This window comes from Phodopus roborovskii, unplaced genomic scaffold (assembly GCF_943737965.1).
Source record: "Phodopus roborovskii unplaced genomic scaffold, PHOROB, whole genome shotgun sequence".
In the NCBI taxonomy this organism is placed as follows: Eukaryota; Metazoa; Chordata; class Mammalia; order Rodentia; family Cricetidae; genus Phodopus; species Phodopus roborovskii.
The window spans coordinates 7,774,906-7,795,257 of record NW_026126588.1 but is presented as its reverse complement, the minus strand read 5'-3'; the positions used below and the strand labels follow the sequence as shown (position 1 = coordinate 7,795,257).

Genomic DNA, 20,352 nt, shown 5'->3' with positions numbered 1-20,352 from the left:
GATTTTACAACCTTATAGTTGATAATGGGTATAAGAGAGGCGGATGGGTTCGAGAGAGATGGCTCAGCCATTAGAGGCTAGGCTCACAACCAAAAATATAAGAGAGGTGGAAATGCCTGCTTAAAGTTCACAGGAATAGCAAGGTTAAAAAAGATTGCAGCCTGAGCCTGTTCTCTCAAGTTAAGAATTGAGTTTGGGGCAGCTCACTATGCAGCAAAAACAAATCAAAATGGAAAACAGACTTAGGGTTTGCAAAGCTTGAAGGACTGTCTGGACTCTTCTCCCTGTAGTCTCCAACTGTTTAATCCTACACAGAACAGTTAATCTCTTTGCTTTGGTTTCCTTGTTTGAGAATCGTGATTACTAAGACATACTGAGTGCTCCTTTGGCCTGCTCCTCATGCTCAGGGGTTTGCATATACTGTGCTGGGTTCTCACCATGACCCCATGAGTAAGTTGCTGCACTTACAGTGACTGATGTATTTCCCTGTAGTAAGCTGTAGGTAGACGTGACTTCACACAGGCTCACTTTTCCCCAGAAGCCACACTCATCACTCTTTATGGCTTAGATGAAAGAAAACTAGAGTGTAATAATTAATCAACCTTAGCCGCTTCTGTGCCACCATGGTGGTGTGTTTAATTAAAGTTAATGTCATCTAATACAGTGTTGTGCATATATGGTGTTAGACTATCAAAACATTATCTTTTTGAGAATATATATTATGGTAAAGAAATTCATTACATTTAAATGTGTCCCCCCCCATGGGAGGGTTGAAGGTGAATGTGTTACAGCATTTCTCTGCAAGTCAGGTGATCAAATTCAGGTCATGAGTCTTGGTGTCAGGCATCTCTACCCGCTGAGCCATGAGCCATGTTATTAACCCTTGGCCACTCGGCTCTTTTCTTTATATATTCTTGAGGTATTGCAGGGAAAGCTTTACACACACACACACACACACACACACACACACACACACACACGCTCAGAGAGAGAGAGAGAGAGAGAGAGAGAGAGAGAGAGAGAGAGAGAGAGTTTTCTAACACAGCCAGAGCTTACTCTACACTTAGGTCTGACCAAGTAATGGATTTTTCAAGTGGTAAATAGCAGACGGGGCATGATGACAGATTCTTGGGACATAGAGACATGTGCAGTTACAGACAGAAAAGAGCTCTGGGGTCTTGGTCCCTGATGAGACTGTGATAGAAAGACTACTGATGAGGAATGTGTCTGACTGCTGGGGCCAAAAAGAAGGCAAGCTTCCCTCGTGTTAAGCTGCTGACCACAGGACGGGAAACATCAGGTGTAGCAACTAGAACACCCCTAGTTATTGTAGATACTACAATCCTTGTTTGTAAGTGAGGAAAATGGAACACAGACAGGCCAACCAACCATTCCAAGTCCCATATGAATTTTAAAAAACGATATTGTTCTTAGAAGGTCAAGGAACTAGCCCCAAGAATTAACAGATTTTGTAAGTGCTACACTAGTTCCAGTGAGGTAGGAAACAGAGTAGGTCTGGAAATTCACGTACTTGAAGCTAAAGAAGACAGCAACAATACTAAGAGGTTCCAACTAACAGGGACTGAAGGGAAGTCATACACAGTCTTTGGAAATAAAACATTCCTTTGGCTGATGCTCCTCATTGTTGAGAGAGGAGGGGGAGTAGAGACAGAGGCGGAGGAAGAGGAAGAGGGAAAAGTAAATATGAGAACTTGGCCTCCCTCACAACTGCTATTCTGAGCATTTATAGCAAACAACTTAAATGAGTGGTGCTCTGGAACTTCAGAGATTGACTGACAAAGCTGTGAGCTCCCACAAAAGCAGCAAGACGGATCCATAAAGCCTTCCACTCTGGTGAACGGAACCCCCTTCCCACCCTAAATGCTGATGACTGTAAGAAACTGAAGGCAAGAAAAGGTGATGGACAGCAATGACTAAATCATGGACTCCTTCTACATCTTTGAACAAGCAACTCTGCAAAGTCTGTTATAGTGTGAACTGCAAAACAGAGCAAAACTGTCAAAAAACGACAACAGGAATTCCGTGGCTGAGGGCTCTGAATGTTTTCTAGAGGGAGAAGGCTCTGGAATTGTTTTGTGTCTCTTCAGGAAGACAAACCCACTAAATTAAGTAACTTTAAACCGTTATTATATTCTAAAGACAGACATCTCTTTTGTACTCCAGATACTGATATGGACAACTAAAAATTTATAGCAGTATAAGTAAGAAGGAGAAATGGAAACAAAGACAAAAGCTCATAATCTAGATGTTAGAAGTTGTGCTTAATCCGTAACTGTGTATTTAAATTTACATAGATAAAAATGCATGTGTTACATGGGAATATGATCTTGTCTTTTTTGTAGTCAAGTATTAAACCAAACTATGAGGGATGACTGACCCTCACTCATATACTGGGTCACATAGGTGTTTGAAAAAGTACTAATCTCATCTTGTCTGTTAGCTTTAAGAGTTTCAAGCCTGGTCTTAAGAGGTCTTTCAAAGAACCCAAGTGGCTAGGTCCTGGTCATTAAGATGCACGCATGGATAATGTAGAAAATCCAGGAGATAAAGGAGACGTGGATAGACAATGGTGAAGGAATAGCATAACCTCTTCCACAAGATTCTAGGTTCAAAAGAAAGTTGAGAGAGGGGATGAAGAAATGGATCAACAGTTAAGAGAACTGGCTGCTCTCCCAGAGTATGAGGTTTGATTCTTAGCGCCCACAGTAGTGACTCACAACTGTCTGTAACTCCAGTTCCAAGGGATCCAATGCCCTTTTATAACCCCACCAGGTACCAAGCATGCATGGTACATAAATATACATTCAGGAAAGACAGTTGTCCACATTAATTAAAAATAAATAAATCTTGAAATAGTAGACAAGTTTTAGATAGTTAAAATAGTTTTAGAATTCCTGGGGTGGGAGGAATGAATTACTCATAGTCTTCCATTTATATGAGTCTCAGATCTCTGGTATTATATCTACTTGTTTTCCCTCTTTAAAACCAGTAATTATCTTTTAAAAGGTATTTTTACTTTAAATGAGCAGGACGCTAGCTCATTTTTAGTCAATAATTAGTCATGTCCTTGTAGCTTTGCATGTACATACATACATACATACATACATACATACATATATGTGGGTAATAAGTAAGTTGTTTCTGTCACAGATCAGTTCTCAGCAGCAGCAAACACAAAGCAAGATTCAGGACAGTACAGGCCAACTATCCTTTACCCCCAATGCTTGGACCCACTGTGTTTTTTATTTTGAAAGTTCCTATTCAGGTTTTTAAACACTTTCATAAAATGACTAGTTGAATATTTCTAACATGAAATTCTAAACTCAAAATAATCCAGAATACCAGACTTTGAAGTATTATGTCAGAATTCAAAGTCTGGAATTTGGGTTACTTCAGAGTTCAGTCAACAATGGCCAACCTCTAAGAGTAACTTCGATTAAACTGAAATGTTTGCTGTCAAAGGTCTTACAGCTGTGGTTGTTGTTGTTGTTACTGTTGGTGCAGGGAGCAAAGGTAACTGTTATGAAGCTGGGCTTACTGGTGGATAGCTATAATCTTATGGCTCAGGAGGTTGTGGGGAGAGTTTCCGGCTAATCTTTCCAAGACAGAGAGACCTTGTCTTAAAATACCAAAGCAAAACAAACACATCAAACAAAAACAAAGACAACTATTGATAACAGAATTAACAAAGCTATCTTTTGTCAAGACAAATGTTGAGAGTACAGTCAATATATTTCCTCTTGGGTTTTTGTTTTGTTTGTTGTTGCTGTTAATGGTAATTTGCTCAGTAGTCCAAGGTATTCTGGAATTTACTGTATAGTGCAGACTGGCCTCCTACCAGTCTCCCAAGCTAGATTACTATTGTGTGTGCCCAATATCTGGCTAACATGTTACACAAATACATGCTACACATGTATAATATTGGAAAGGTCATTGTGATAACTTATGCTTTTCACTCACCACTCCCTAGAGTATTGTAAGTACAAGCTAACTGATGTAATGATAGTCTCCCAGGCGTGTTCTTAAAACCCTTGGCAAAGAAAGAAAGCACCCACACTATGGGTTTTTAGAATCCCCCCAAACCCACAGTGGTGGATTTTTAAACCCCCTTTAGCACCCATACTTGTGACTCATGACTGTCTATAACTCTAGTTCCTCTGGCATTCAAATCCCCCCAAAACCTTGTTACTCAGTGGAGCTGCTCTTTAGAAAAAGCTTGTGTGAAAATGTGAGGGTCAGGGTTTTCAGTAGAAACAAGGGAAAAACACAAAAGAAACAAAGTAACTCTTGGCAGTACATTTCTACCTCCCTCTATAGACCTTCTTAACCTCAAGCTCTCCCTGACTCAGTTTGCCCCTTCACAGAAGCGTCAGTTTTGATGTGCTTTAAGAATGTCTACAAGCTTCTGAGTATGGTGACCTATGCCTTTAATCCCAGCATTGGAGAGGCAGAGGCAGAGGCAGACAGATCTCTGTAATGTATAGGCCAGTTAAAGCTACACAGTGAGGCCCTGTCAAAATGTCCTTAACATTTAATGCAATGTGCTTTCTGGCCCCGTAACATTATTAACTTTGCAAAGTTGTTTATCCTATGGACCTTGAACTGTGTAACAATGGAGTCAACTGTATTTATTCAAACTCTAAGCTAATAAGGAAATGAGAACGCCATGGCCTTGCTGCTGTTATCTGTGGAATGCTTGGAGAAGTAGCACACATCTTCCATTGCCTTCTTCTATCTTCCCTGTGATTGCCAAGCTTAATAGGCCAATTGATATCCCACAAATTAGCTATGTTTTCTCTTAAGGCAAAGCCAATCATTGTCAGAACTAGTGAGGAAGTTCTATTGTCGTTAACTATCACCCTTAACAGAACTACAGCAAAGCAGTAACATGAACCACTGAGACCAGTGTCCCGTTATTTCTTCAAGAACATTAAAGCCATACCTTCCACTAAGGAAGTGAGCAGGGTGACATTGGCTGCTTTCCGTCTTCCAGCTGGCAGATTTAAGCCAAGCCTGTCCAGCTTCTCTCGTAGGCAGCGACCACCATTCTTGGATTTTGCTCTGTCCAGAATCAAATGAAAATTAAGACAGGTTAGGTAACCCTTGGAAGAAATTATGAGCCAACTTGATTTCATGGGGATGATGCCACAAAGTAAGGAGGATAGAAAGACAAGAGGCTCAAGAGTGGCCTTGGCTCAGTTACTAGAGATGTGGTGGCAGGAGACAGCCTCATCTTACCTCCTCAGAATGCCTCCCAGGAGTGAAGCATTGAGGCACTCAGGTGGTGAGAGGCGCCTCTTTACCTCAGCAATGGTCACCTTGTATTTGGAAGTTGAACTGAGAAGGGACAGACGACCAGGAACAGAGCAAAACAAGTCTGTGGGGTTGACCACACAGGTGCCACCTTGGGAAAGAAAAAAAAAATGTGCTTCAGTAATAGTGAATGGAAAGGCAGGCGGAATTAAGAGATGCATGGCAACAGCTGTGTCTCTCCTCCATTTACATCATGTCAGGCCAATCAAAAGGTATCCTTCCAAGAACTAATTAGGATTTTGAACATCACACAGAAAATGAATCTGTGTGTAACATTGTAATTCTAGACAAAAATCAGCACCTTCTACAACACAGGCTGCCTCTACAGTGTTAATTTTAACATTGTTACATCAAGAAACACACCAGTATGTTAATGCCCCCAATTCAAGAGTTAACCTCAGAGAAGTAGTAATAGCTAATTGTTCACAGTTACCTATGATTGGGCACACATACAGAATAGATTGAAAATTTTGATGCCTGCTTTTTTCCCCCAAACTGTTTGAAATTACCTTCTTCCTCCTCTTATTTTTGCACCAACTAAAGGCACCAATCCCCATGTGCACTGAAAATTACCTGCTCATTGCCAGAAATTTCCAATCTATACAGGTGACAACACAGTCAAATCTTTACTTCTATCTGCATTGTTAGCACAGGTAGGCAAACACGGTGTAAGAGCCACAGTTATCGAGTTACCTGCACTAACTAATGCATTATCATTATGACAATCACTTCATCATTACTGTTAGGGTGCAGGCAGTGGTAACCATTAAGAACAACGTCACCAAACACTTTTACCATGATAGAGTTCCTGGAACAGGGATTCCTATCTTCAAGTTCTACAGAGCCTCTTGAGTCTCACACCATTGCAAAAGTAGCATACTCCATTCTCTAACCTCAGGCAGCCCCCACTCAAGGGTGAGTATCACTGGACATAGTTTCTTGATGCCTAATTGCTAACTTACTGCAAACATTCCCAGACAAAGCCCACCTTACTAAGATAATAGATGTATGAACTTGGGATGTAAGGCTGTCTTCATACGCTCCAAGACCTCTGAGGGCAGTTTTCAAGGTTCATTGCCAAATTCCAATTCAAACTGTATTTTCTTTTCAAAATATTTCCTACAAAATCTCTGTGTGTGTGTGTGTGAGAGAGAGAGAGAGAGAGAGAGAGAGAGAGAGAGAGAGAGAGAGAGAGGGAGAGCACCCTGAATTTAATATTTAATTATGGTTGCTTACATAAGCATGGATGTGGGGTTATTTACTGGAGCACGGACAAAGGAGGGACAGCTGATGGTTGCTGGTAGACATAGTATAATCCCTGCAATAGTGCAGCCACTGAGAAGTTGCCTATGCTCCAGTAAGTAACCTCCGACCTAAGCCAGCTTTGAAATTGCTAGTGATGAAGGTCTTTCTCCCTTAACAACTCTGAGCCAATATGTAGGGCTCAAGGTTTTGACAATACAAAAGGGAGGGAAGACAGATGTCAAGACATTGTGGCAAAAGTCTATGGTGGATTCCAAAAGAAAATTCCCCCATGCCATTATCTGGAAATGAGACCTAGGTTTTAAAGTCCGAGAGGTCAGAAGTTCTGTCAACCGTTGAACTAAAACCCTTTTCTTGGAGTCAAATGTGTAAAAACTGTAAACTGTCTCCTTTAGCAGGTGGGAACAAATTTACCAATTCTTTCCCACTTTGAATTTCTGATGGATCTCAAAAGTAATACAATAGCAACAATGCTAAGGAAATTTCACAGATTCTTAGGGGCTGTGGCTCTCTACTCATTCACTTTCATTAATTCTTGCACTGTGCACTTATAGAGGAAAATAACTCCTCAAAAGTTGAAATGAACTAAAAATCAAGGTAATTTCAGTGAATCTGGATTTTATGGTCAGACTGACAGAGTCATGACACTGATTGCTTGAGGATTTAGGTCAGTGTGAAGGAAACTATGAAAACTTAATAAAAATAAATGTTCGTATACAATATCCATCCACTCTACTTCTGAGAGGAGGTCTCTACCTGCGGTTACTATGAATCAGAAGCAAACACATAGTTTAACATTTATGATCGCTCCTGTACACATCAGTAATTTACCAAAGAAAAAGAATTAGTCTTAAGTGTCTGAGCATTTACAGGGGTTGTGGGTTTTTTGTTGTTGTTGTTGTTGTTTGTTTGTTTGCTTGCTTGCTTGCTTTTGTTCTTTTATCTTTTCTTTTCTTCTGTCTGCTAGGAAAATGGAACCATACAACTTTAGACTTTTCCCGTCCTTAGTAACCCAATTTATCGAGAAAATGATAGTCACAATTTTAGAAAAAGGAGTTATGTCTAGTTTTTCTTGCATTCAAAATCTATCACTTTTTGGTTTAGTTGAAAGTAGGCTGTTCCCTGGGCATCTTCTGGGTAGGCTACCTAGTCATTTGTGAACTCTGGAGGCCCTGGGTGTTTTGCTCCTTCATCTAGGTTGGGCTTCTGGTTTATGTTAAAGTAGCCATGTATTAGGTAAGTAACACAGTCTGCATATTAACAATATGCTTTATGCACACACGAATTGCCTCAAGGATTTATTTTGTATTCAGGATTATCCATCAACTCTAGACTCTTTTATTTTTTATGTCACGGAATCTTTAAAGGGAATTTCTGTTGCTTTGATACGTGGCATCGTTGCAGCCTTGGGGAACTCTCTTATTCTGGCTAAAGACTGGGCAACTTGTAGAGTTTACATCAACTTGGGGAACCTGATATCTTTCTTCCCAGTGGGTTTCTTTTCAGGAGGGCAGAGAATAAAACAAAGACACGATAGCCAGGGTTTTGCCTTTGTAACTAAGGTAGTGATGTGGTAGAACCTAGCTAAGGGAATGGAGACTACAAACAGTGATGATGAGAACTCAGGGGATGATCAGAAATGGACTTCACCAAGCTATTAAAAGCCGTCATTCTGTGCTCCCCACTCAAAGTCCTCATGGTGCCTCTGAAACCCCTCAGCTCTCACAGAGAATGGGTGATATTCACTTTCTGTCATCCAGCTGGGGATGACAGTCAAATAGGTTGTGCAGAACTTCTCGGGAGTTCTCTCTTCCACATTCATACTGTACAGAGAAGCAGTATTTCTAGGGAGGTCAACATTTGTAAATTTGGAGACCATTCCTATTTCTTGTGAATCCGTAAGTTCTAATGGGTAGCTATGTAAGTTAAGAATGATCTAGTCTAGATCTCTTGTTTGGGGCATGCCTTTTATTTTTTTTAATAAAAGACACAATTCTGCCAAAGCAACAGGGAGAGATCAGCCAAATTCTGTAGTTATCACTACACCTGGTGCACAATAACACAGGTTTAGACTGTCCTTCATGCCCTGCTCAATCCTGAATAGCTTGAAGAAGGCTGGAGTTCCTTGGGGAACTGTCCTCTTCAGACCACGGGTTGGTGGGAAAGGCATTGGTGACAAGTAGGAACATGGCATACTAGCTTGGAGGACAATTCTTTCTTAATCGGTTTACTTGAAAACTGAAGCTGTCCACACCTATTCTCCTTCTGCCCATAATTGATGATGTGTTACAGGAAGTGAACAGATTCGTATTCAGCAGCCTGAGTAATGATACTCAGTATCAACTCTATGCTAAGCAGCTACCACATCCCAAAGAGTAAGCACCGAAGTTTGATGCCCATTTACCCATTGCTTGCACTGCAACCTAATGGGAAACCAAATGCTGAAAAGTCTCTTCTCACACTAGACGCTTAGAGCAGATCAGACAGGAGTGGTTATCTCCAAGGAGCAGCATCTGCACAACTGTGCTGAGTCTCTGTGCCCCACCCATCCCTAGAACACACTCAGCTGTGTCAAGAGGCCCCCTGGCGCCTCTGGTCAATACTTCCTAGCCTGCTTCACTGGGCTTGCTAGGCCCCAGTGCAAAGCCACAGCACCTCAGCACCGCCCCACTCGCCCCCCCCCCCAACGTTGGTGTTGACATAATTAGACCAACTCTTAGGAGCAAAATAAATGTTCTGTTCGCCTTACAGCCAAACAGATGTTTACAATTCAAATGAAAGAAATACAAACGGTGGGGAATTTTTCTTCCCCTTCTTCATCTCCAGTGATCGCTTTTTTTTTTTTTTTTTTTTTTTTTTGACACATTAAAAATGTGTAACCGGTTACAGGAGTTTCCTGTCCCTGTTTGTTTTGCGGTTTCATTTCCGGGAGGTGCTCTTGTCCTACAGGTGGGGTAGGATCTTTCTGGGCTCTCTCCCTCTAGCCTTTCTCCCCTTACCAACTCTGTGCCCCCTCCCGTGGGATTCCCCCCTTCTCCTATGGCAGCGCGTACTAATTGTAATCGAACAGCAAAGAGGTGGGAACAGAGTTGCCATCGCGTAGGCCTTTGATGGTGTGTCAGCAGCGAATTGTGCTGTTCGGATGAGGGATGTGTTATTACAGGTGTTGGTTGCTATTTCAGGTAGCTGCTGCTCCCTCCTGCCAGCACTGCGTCCCAGCAGAACAAAAGAAACAGAACTGGGTAAGGGGCAGATAGCTGCTTCCTTGTAGTGTGTGCTCAGGGATTAATTCTGACTTCCAAAAGCTTAACGTACTTTGGACCCTGGTGATTTTTTCCAGAGCGGGGGGGGGGAGTGGAAGGACGGGGGGGGGGCGGCGGCGAAATACTTCCTTCCTCGGGACAAATCACTGTCCAACAAACCATGCTTCTAGATGCCTTGGCTTACGCGTTTCAGAGGATAGGGAAAAGAGATAGAATTTCAAGTCGTAAGTATGCTCATTTTAGCGTGAGGAGAGTGGGTGAAGTGTCCAGTGTGTCACCTGCTCTGTTTTCATTCACAAAGGTTGAAGACCCTAAGAAATGAGTTTGAGCCCTCTTAACTAGGAGAGGTTCGAGATAGCGGCTCACTGAGGGGATGCTGACAAAAGAAGAGAGATTAAGCTACCCGCTCATCTTCTGTTTTGCCCCTTCTAGAAGCTGCCAAAAGCTACAACTCTGAGATCCCAAGGTCCAAGCAAGACCCAGGAGGGTCCTGAAAAAAACCAAAGCAAGGCGCACGCGTCCTCCTGAGGAGGAGCAGGCCAGTCGCTGTAAGGGCGACAAAATACAAAGTATCAGTTCTGTGCTATCTATTATTGGTAGACAGGACGGTTGAAGCTAAGGCTGCATTGGCAGAAGGACTTATTTTGAAGAAAAATTAAATCAGATCGGACAATGTTTGCACAGCGGTACAAACGCCCCAGCTTTAGCGAGCCAGTCGCCTCAGCGATCTGATACCCTCCCGCTCCCTTAAAACGTGCACAGTTCAAATCATATTAATTCCCCCCAAATGTTTTGATTCAAAGTAGTTTGTATTTTGTGTAGCCAAGGGCAATCGGGGAAAGCGCTCTTGCCTGCAAGTGGCCGGTAGGTTCCTTCCCTCTCCGCGTGGCCCAGAGGCTACAGCGGTATTTAAGCTTCGGAAATTAGCCTGGGGCAGCAAGGCAAGATGATCACAAAGCGGAAACAAGGGCGCTGCCCCTCTACACTTTTTTCACCCCCCTCCCCCCTTTTTTTTTTCTTTTAGTTTGCCATCCCGGTTACACAAAAGAGATCAGGGCCAAGGAGTCACTTTCCACCCCCCACACAGGAAGTCCTCTCATCTTCAAGCCTGTGCAAAGGCCAGATCCCCTTTATCCGAGTGAACCCCATATCGTGATTCCATTCTGAGGCCATTCATGATTAGCTTCATCACTGCCGTGGTCCTCATCAACATTTTATTAATAAATACTCAGAAAGAAATAAAAGGACCTGGGTGTCTGACAAAAGGGAGGGGCCACCAGGATGCCTCAGAAGAGTCACCAGGAAAAAAAAAAAAAAAAAAAAAAAAAAAAAGAGTGGGCTTTCCTTTCTTTCTTTTCATTAAATGATTAAAAACATAGGCGATTCCTGTAAATAGAAGCCCCGTTCCTTCAAGAGAGGCCTTTTGAAACCCACTGTCTGAATATTCAACGAAGGCAAAGCTCCACTCTGTACGAACAACATTAATATGATCTCTGCAGAATTTGTTACTCAGAAATATTAACATATCAAAGCCAATGCCCGGGGCGAAAGAAGCTATCGATACGCAAGTGCAGGGTAAAGTAAAGATTATTGGTTCTGATGGTCGGAGCGGCGGAGCTGCGGGCGAAATCGTGCACACCATTAACCGGGAGTGAGCGCGCAGGGAGCTGGGCCTCCGAGGCGGCCGCAAATATTTTATCTAGGTGGTAATTACCTCCCTGCTACCTTCCTGGTCTGCCCGCCTTATCTTTTGCTATCAGACCGTCGTTTACACGCAGAAAAAGAAAATGTAATGGACACTTAACAAAGTGAGTCTCAGAAATGACATTTTGTTCTTTACTACAGACCTAGTGAATGATGACTCCTCATCTCTCCACCCTCTGCAATCCAGGCCAGCTTCTTTCTACCCACCTCGGGTACCACAAAGTGGCACGTATCTTTCCTCAAGGCAGACCTTGGGAGGGAGTGTCTTGCGAAGCGAAGCATATTTTTTTTCTAGTATTGTAAATGCTGATTATTACCAGGAATGTAAATATACTCAAGAACTATGACATTCACAGGGCCACAGTGCAGTGCAGATTTTGCTGGCTTCAGAGCAATAGAGATGTGTGTGCAAATGGGGAGCACAAAGGCTCTTACTTTAAGGGAGATCAGCTTGTGAAGCATAGACATTGTCACCCTAGGAGGAATGGGAAGGGACTTAAGAATTAGATGTTCTATTTCTGATGGCCTGAGTTATTGGCACTAGGAGCTTTTTGGGGTGTGCACAGAGCCATGCCAACCAAGAGAAGGGGTTTCCTAGGTATTTTGACATTAGGGTCTTGCCAGTGTTGACAAAATGGAAAACTCCTTGCTATCCACTTGGAAATTATGAATACTGATAGCCAACACGCACGTACACACACACACACACACACACACACACACACACACACGGCCACTTGCACACCCTGCTCCTGTCCTGTAAGACATGTGGGAATGGGAAATAGTGCTCAGATGTTGGGATCTGAATTACTCACAGGTGGGGACTACAGATTTTGTTGTTGCCTAACTCTGAAGGTCCAGGTTCTTTTCCTTGGGAACTGCACTTTTCTCCTACACAATACATGCTTGGTTTAAAATAGCAGACTAAGAGAAGGATTTTAGAAAGTGAAACCAACAGGTACCGAATTGTACAAAATCAAGGAAACATCACCCAAGCATAAAGTAAGCGCGCGCTTTCATCTTTTAGACATCTCAAAGCTTAGTTCCTTTTGGATGGCCAGAAGAAAAGGAAGTGTTATTAACTCTCATTGGAAACTTTATTGATTACACGGCATCTACAGCCAGCGCCCAGCCCGGATTTCAGGATTTCAGCCTGTCAATTATGCTATAACCATTTGGATGTGATAGTCAAGCGTTGTGGGAGGTACTTTAGCAAATACAAGTAGAAAGTACGAACCCCAGCAGAAAAGCTCGGCTTGCCTAGCAGCCGGCTTCTTTCGCTAATTAGTGGCGCTGTCCTTCAGCACCACGGTGTCTGTGCGCCCTGAGCGCTTGGCCTCATCTTTAGTGTTTTTCCTTCCCAACAGACCCCAATCATCAACTTACTGAGCCTCCCTTTCACTGTGTATATTTTACTTCCAACAGTTGTGAACATTCAAATTTAATATTCACAAACTTATCTCTGTTTTGTTATTCCAGTAAGGCTGAATACAGGCCTGGCTGGAAAGCTTAATGTTGTTCCTTTTTAATATCTATAAAGAGGGATGGCTAGCCGTATTCTAAAAAACAAATTTGAAATATTGAAAAGTGCAGCAAAATATTGGAGCAGTTCTTTTAAATTCAACATAAATTCCAAGCACACACTTTTTTGAAACAACCAAGTTCACAAAGATAAGCATCCTTTGCTTTATCTTCTGGAGTTTATAGGGGATACTGGGTCATGAGATCTGCACAGAAACACAAAATATTCCATAGCTTTTGAAGAGTACACTACTCCTTCCCAAAAAGCAAATCATTCCACACACTTTGAGAGACGTGGAGAGGCACTAAGGGACAGCTTTGGTTCCATCGGAAGTTTAATGGTTTGGTTACTAGAGACAACTGTGGCCCTGAAGCAGGAATTAGTCTTGGTGAATAGACCACATCTTATTAATTCGTATGAAGTTAGGATAACAGCTGGTCTCTTGCCTCATGTGCTCCTCGGGTTACTGAGCATGCTAGGGAAATAAACTTCAGAGGCTCAGGGTACAGTTAAGCAGGGAAGGCAGCAAAATCTGCACTGCCTTGAGGCCCTGTGAATGTCATAGTTCAAAACCTTTTGTCAAAATGAAACATCTGAGATACAGCCCCCCTTCAGTGCTTTGGCTGAATGCAACAGCTCTCTTCTCTCGCCTCACCCCCCTTTCCAATGCCATGGGTAACTCTGGATTCAGATGTTTTCCTCAACAGATGGGAACAAGAAAGCTTTATCCACTACACTTAACACTACCTCCTCCTCCTACCCTCCATTAAAGAAAGAAATCTTCTGGACGCTTCGAAAAAAATAAGGCAGCTACAATATTGGTGACTCATTAGCCTCCTGGAAAGCCTCAATGATACAGCCCTTTCAAAGGATCCCTCAAGGCCCATAGCTCACACCATCACCCCAAACACCCAGGCTGTGGCTGGCACATTAGGTCTAAAAGAAACCAGAAATCTTGCTCCAGGACTTGGTATTGGTGAAGGGAAAGAAGTGTGAAAACTTTTGTTTTTGATCCCAGCAATTTTCTCCCTAACTTTGATTCTGTAGCCATTCTGTGTGGAGTAAGAGATAGTTCCTAGCTTAAGTCTTGGAAGTTACCTGGTACTACAGTGTCATTGGAAGAAAGGAAGCTTTTAAATGTAGATATGCTTGTATGGAACTGGCATAACTACCTAACATAATTCTGCTTTTTGGTTTGTTTATTTTTTTCCCCTTAACAAAGAACCTGATGTTTGCAGTCTCCCCAGATCATCAAAACAAAGGAACCGAGGTCAAGTTGGTCCTACTCACCTCTTCTTATGACTCCCCCTTGGCCATTGAGAACAATCCCACACTGGGCTTCCACAGACCCCTTCATAAAAGAAAAGGACACAGAAACATTAAAATATGAGAGCCATGACCATGTGGGTGAAATATTTCAGACTAGTGTATCTCTGACTTCTGTCTAGGGAGGCCATGGAAGGCATCATTCAGCAAACAACATTTTAGGGGAAGTATTTTAAGAGAAACTACAATCTGAAACTTGTATTCATCTTAAGGTATGCATTTTATATCACTCCCCAATAACTCACTTCAGAGGCCTTAAGAGATTTTCATTTGGACCTAAAAGGATGAGATGTCCTTTGGGTCCCCGAGAAGGGACACAGCATGTACACAGGCAACACATGCTCACCACTTTCAGGGTGAAGAAAATTATAGCTTAAGTGTTATGTCTGGAATCATGAATTTCTTTGGAGGTTCAGAGGAAAAAAATATTTCACGTGAAGGAATGAGAATATCTTCTAAGGATTCTGTTTTCCCCCAAAGCAGGAACATGGAATTAGCCTCTCCAAAATGGGTCTCATGGAGGAAACTCCTTCAGGTTCACTCTCTGGAGCTCTCCAAGCTCCCAAGGTGCTGAGTGATCATTTGAACTGGGAAACTGGAGAGGATTTGCTGATTTCTCATTATGAAAAATAAAAATTTCTCTTTGTGTCTGTCTTTTACTCCCTTCTGAATCAAAACGTGTTAAAAGCTCATTTTCCTCTACAAACAAACGAGGTATTGGACATGAAAGAGGCCTTGAAGGGTGTTAACCTACCCAACAGCCCGTGAAGAGTTAAGTAAATGCGGAGAGAGTCGGTGCATAATAAAAACCCACTTTACAAAACAACCTTTACAGCCCTGGCTCCCTTTGCCTCCCCATTTTCACCATATTGAGGCAGGCCTGTAAGACCCCCCCTCTTTCAACCTCCTCACCAGCTCTTTCTTATTTTAAATGTTCTGCCTTAAAGTGATTATCAAATCAATATGGAAAAAAAAACTTGGAGACTGAGCATAAATTAGAGCAGTGATGGGAAAAGGTGTGACAGTTTCCTTTGTTGGCCATAGCAAATCTTTTTAGGGGACTCAAAGATGGAACTGAAGCCACAAGACCGTTTGCATCTGTTAGGCAGACTTAGACCGCCCTCTAAACCATTGGACTTTCACTTAAAATTCTGTGCAGGGAAAAGTATATTTACATTTGTTGCATTTGAAATGAGGCATATGCTGATGAATGTTTTAAAAAGGAAGAAATAAAAGGAGAGAGACGGGTTTCCCCCACACACTCCCTCTTGGCTCTTGTTTTAAATGTTGCTATGGTTCTTTCTTTTTCATTCTGCTCAGTACATCCAGAAGAGCAGAATAACTTTATAGATTTATAAACTTGTCTTACTCTTCATACATACTATAATACATGCACGTATATACACATATAGATGTCTTTATGACCATACATGCTTACACACATCGCACACCATACTCTTTCATCTAGTATCTTAAAACATTTCCTTCCTCGGTGTGAGTAATATTATCTCAACACAAGTAACAAAAGGAAAAGGAAGAATAAATATATAAGAAATAGACTGCAGTAAAGATTTTTAGATATTTGAAGTGTAAAATGTAAAGGACACCTAAACTCTCCAAGGAAGTGCACCAATTCCCTTTCTCACTCTCTGACGCACTGTTAAGATGTTTATTTTCTCAGCAGAAAATGATCTTGGTCTCCTCACTTAACAAACTCCCCCCCCCCATAAGCAATACATGCTGTTTGGTCAGATGACATTGCATAAATGACCAGTTGAATGGCACTAAGTCGAAAATTGGATAAACTACGGTGTCCTTTTGCACAGGATTCTGTCTTTGTCCAGTGCTTGCAAATGTTCTAATCCTCTCTTTTGAAAAATGCCCAGCTTTGTGCCTAGCACAGAAAAAAAATTTGTACAGATACAAAAAAATCAGCAGCAGACGTGGCTATTAAAAGGAGTAAATAGGTTTTAGTTGAGCTAAGCATTGAATGGAAGATTTTTTTTCCCTTCTGAGACATAAGGAGATCCTTGTGAAAAACGTACAAAAATGCCCTAAGCGTATAAAATTATCTTGTGAATGTAAGTGTAGCAAGTCAAGCTTTAAGGACTGAAATCTTTTTTCTTGTGCACGAATCATGTGCTTATGGCTCTTTGTTGGAACTGTAAGGGCTTTCACATTAATTTAAAATTAATCTCTTGCTCAGGGGTAGAGGAGGGGGAAAGATATTCCGTGCGCAACAAGAGACCTCTTCTGTCTCCAAGTTGTACTCCTGGAATATCTTCCCAATCTTCAGGGGAGTGTGGAGATGGCAAGTTTCGTGCAGACTGAAAAAGGAAGGAGGTGCTTCCCACTAAAAGAAAGTTCAAGTTTGACTCTTTTGGGTTCTTACTCTAGACCTTTGTGGGTTTATTGATTTGAAATGTGTCTAAGACAATGGCATCACTTAATTAAGAATTCTATTGTTGGCGACGAATGTGCAAAACAGTGTTAAGAAAGTGAGAGAGTTGATTAAATGGTGTTCTTTGCTATGTCTGAATTCATTTCTATTCTCTTTCCCTTCCTCCCTGTCACCCAGTACCTTCCTTTTTTTTTTTTTCCTTCCGGCTTTCCCCCCCCTATGCATCTTGCTCCCTTTATTTCCTCATTTCTGACAGTATAACGAGTTGGAGTTGCATCTTACATAATATGGAGTGACCAGAAGAGAAAAAGAGTAAAGACATACAGCTTCCTGCTGGGCTACCAGCTCGGGTCTTCTCAGGCAGAGAAAACTGCAGCTACACTCTGGTGAAGTGCATTGTGAAATTATTTGATTGGGGCTGAGTTTTGAGGCTTTCTTTTGTGGCTCCTTACTTGACACAGCCATCTAATGCTTGTGAAACTTTTGCTCAAGCGTGTGTTCCAACGCGTTCTTGAGAACGACCTCTCTGCCTCCACGAATTAGCAGATTCCCCTACAGGTTCTGTCTAGGCCAGCGATGGAAATATGAGCATAGACCCTGTAAATGGTGGAAATTGGGGTGTACGATTAACTGGTCGTCAGCTTTTAGGGTCTTGCTCTGAGACCGGTAGATTCATACCCAGCTCGACTGGCCTCACACACTGACCCTCTCAGAATCAGAGATGTAGATTCATAAAAGACTTTTGAGGACTGGCCCCAAATAGGGGCTGCAGCTATTGATCCAATGAGAGGAACCTAGTGGGCATGGTCCTCCTGCAATTTGATGACTTTCCCTAAGTCGTGTGTGTGTGTGTGTGTGTGTGTGTGTGTGTGTGTGTGTGTGTGTGTGTGAGAGAGAGAGAGAGAGAGAGAGAGAGAGAGAGACTTACATTCAGAGCACTGAGAGAGGGAGGGGGAGGGCGAGGGGGAGGGCGCAGACAAATCCGCTGCATGCTTATTTACCTGCAAGTCATCGGCTCCCGCGGCGGCCAGCCCCAGGCTGGGCCCTGGCAGGAGTCTTTGATCTGGGTGCATTCCATACTGAGAGCCATGGCTCATGAGGGACAGGTCGTGGCGGCGGTAGGCATCGAGGCAGCCCAGCTCCCGCCTCTGCTCATCCAGGCAGGAGGACTTGAGCGCCCGCGCATTGTGCAGGTTAATAAAGTCGGTGGGCTCCCCGTGGTGAATCTGCTGGTAGTACTGTTGTGAGTGGTGGAGCGAGTTCAGAGAGTAGGCGTCGGGAGTGACCGCCGGGTGGCTGTGCTGGAACTCGTAATGGAACGACTGGTGGTGGAGCGGGGTATACTGGTGGTTAGTGGAGAAGTAGGGGGACGCAAACTCGGTGCCGGTGGTGGAGTAAGTTAAAGGAGAGGAGGAGGAATAGGCAACCGTGGAATTGGCTACGGACTCCAGACAGCCAAGCTGCATCAAACGGTAGCTGTTTGATCCGTCGTGACGTATCTGGAAGGAAGAGGGGGAAAGGGGAGAGCAGAAAAACTTGAGGTTTGTCATTTTGCAACCTAGGCGCCACTCTCCCAGAGTCGGGGAGCTTTCCCTGGCTCTCCTAGGAGAAAGAGCAAGCGCGCTGGGCTCGGGAGAACAGCCAGGGCTCAGTGAGAGCCTTCGCCCAGCAGACTTCCAGAACAGTTGAACTGGGGGTGGGCGGCCTCATCTTCACAGTACAGAGAGTGGGGTGGGGGGAATCCCCCACCCTATATAGGTGGGGGTGATACCACACTCGCACTCACACAGTCACGCGCAGACAAACAGCCGGGTGGGTAGACAGACAGACAGACAGACAGACAGACAGACACACACACACACACACACACACACACACACACACACACACACACACACACGCCCTTCCCTTCCCAGCTTGTGCTTGGAGCTAGGCATCCGATTTGCAGGTGACTGGGGGATGAGCAGGAGAGTCCATGGGCAGAGAACTAGGATGAACCTCGCAGCTGCAGCAAACCCGGGCACCAAAACGCTGCCTGGCCATGCAAAGAGAGATGTTCAGCCTAGGTTGCTCAAAAATATCATCGTCCACATATATAATTGTACATATGTTAAATATATATATTTAAAACCCCAGTCTGTGAAAATTGTTCAACTTGCTCACTTCTGCGGTCCTCTGTATCCCATTCCTTGAATAAGCCCCTTACAAAAGGGGTACATTCTTCCCCATCCCCCAATGTCCACCTACCGCCCCCCATCAGCCCCTTTGCTTTTCCGAGAATCCTTTCTGTGTCTCTAGCTTTCTCCTCATCCCCCCCCCCCTTATTGTTAGGATTATGTTTCTCCCTCATTACCGCAAATGGTGCTTAAAGTGGAGAGTTGCCCTCCCTGGCGACAGATGTCATAACGAACTTTCTCCCCTTCCCTTCCTTAACTTCTCCCGAAAGCCAGATTATAATTAAACGTAACGGTCCAATATAGATTAGAGGCAGGGGAAGCTGCCACCACAGCCGCCACCACCGCCACCACACACTCACACACACTCACACACACGCGCGCACGCTCACAAAAAAAAGTAATAATACCTCCGCATCGTGGACTAGTCCGGGAAAGGTAGCTGACATGTTGTGTTTCTCCAGAAGCTTACGATGCAATTTCCCCCTCCAAAAAAAGAATCAGGAAAAAAAAAAAAAATCCAAAACTTCTTGTATTTTCCAATTTTTTTTTAAAGGAAAAAAAAAAAAAAAAAAGCTCTGTAGATACAGATCTAAATTGTAATGGTTTTGCCCGGATCGGATAGCTCCTTGCCTCGTACCCACTTAAAAACCTGTAGGAACAAAATTTTCCCTCTGCACAAAAGCAGCTCCCTGGAACAGATTTTGTACTTGCTGAGAATTTCTTTGGCTGATGTCGTAGGTCCCTTGGTAATATAGAAGTTTTGAAAATTAAGCATCAGCACTGAGAACGGGGAGGACAATAGGCAGAGGAGATTATCCCATGAGACAAGGAATAAATATTGTATCTTCGCCTAATAAGGAACTGGAGCTTCTTTCAACATTTTTATCCATTTTCCGCAACCTTTATCGTGCTTTCCTATACAGACTGAGGTGGGACTCATCTCTGCTGAGAGGATTTACACATTTTTATTGTGAAGATGGAAATCTACCCCCAATATGTGCACGTTGCCGACAGAAATATATATTAATTAAACCTTTCTTTTACATGACTGAGCATTTGTTCCTATTGGTTCCCTGGGTGCTGAAAACTGATTTTTCCTACAGACATTAGACTCAGCTTTGCCCAGGTGGGGTGTCTGCCTTCTTCCAAGTAAAACCAATACTGTTTTTCTCATGTTTACATTGAATTTGGGTTTTTTTTCTCCCTTTTTGAAAGGCAACACCGGGTGGTGGCTAACATTTTTTTTTCCAGCAGTTTTTAAAGATAAATAGCCATGATGGACAGTCCTAAGTTTCTGTCTCAATGAAGTGGCACAACTGGAAAAAATTCAAGAGACGAAAGATCCGTGAAGGAGATTGCACA

General features: G+C 43.0%; 1 protein-coding gene across 1 annotated transcript in view; it reads right to left on the bottom strand.

Annotated features, from left to right (window-relative positions):
• The window catches only part of Tfap2d (transcription factor AP-2 delta), a 50,674-nt gene extending 31,238 nt beyond the window's left edge, over window positions 1-19,436 (bottom strand). The window contains exons 1-5 of the mRNA XM_051204419.1: window positions 19,398-19,436; window positions 17,815-18,312; window positions 14,377-14,437; window positions 5,260-5,425; window positions 4,964-5,082 (exon numbers count right to left, since the gene is read on the bottom strand). Of these exons, the coding sequence (XP_051060376.1) occupies window positions 4,964-5,082; window positions 5,260-5,425; window positions 14,377-14,437; window positions 17,815-18,312; window positions 19,398-19,436 (883 nt within the window). The remainder of the gene's footprint in view (window positions 1-4,963; window positions 5,083-5,259; window positions 5,426-14,376; window positions 14,438-17,814; window positions 18,313-19,397) is intronic.
• Between the last annotated feature and the right edge of the window lie 916 nt (window positions 19,437-20,352).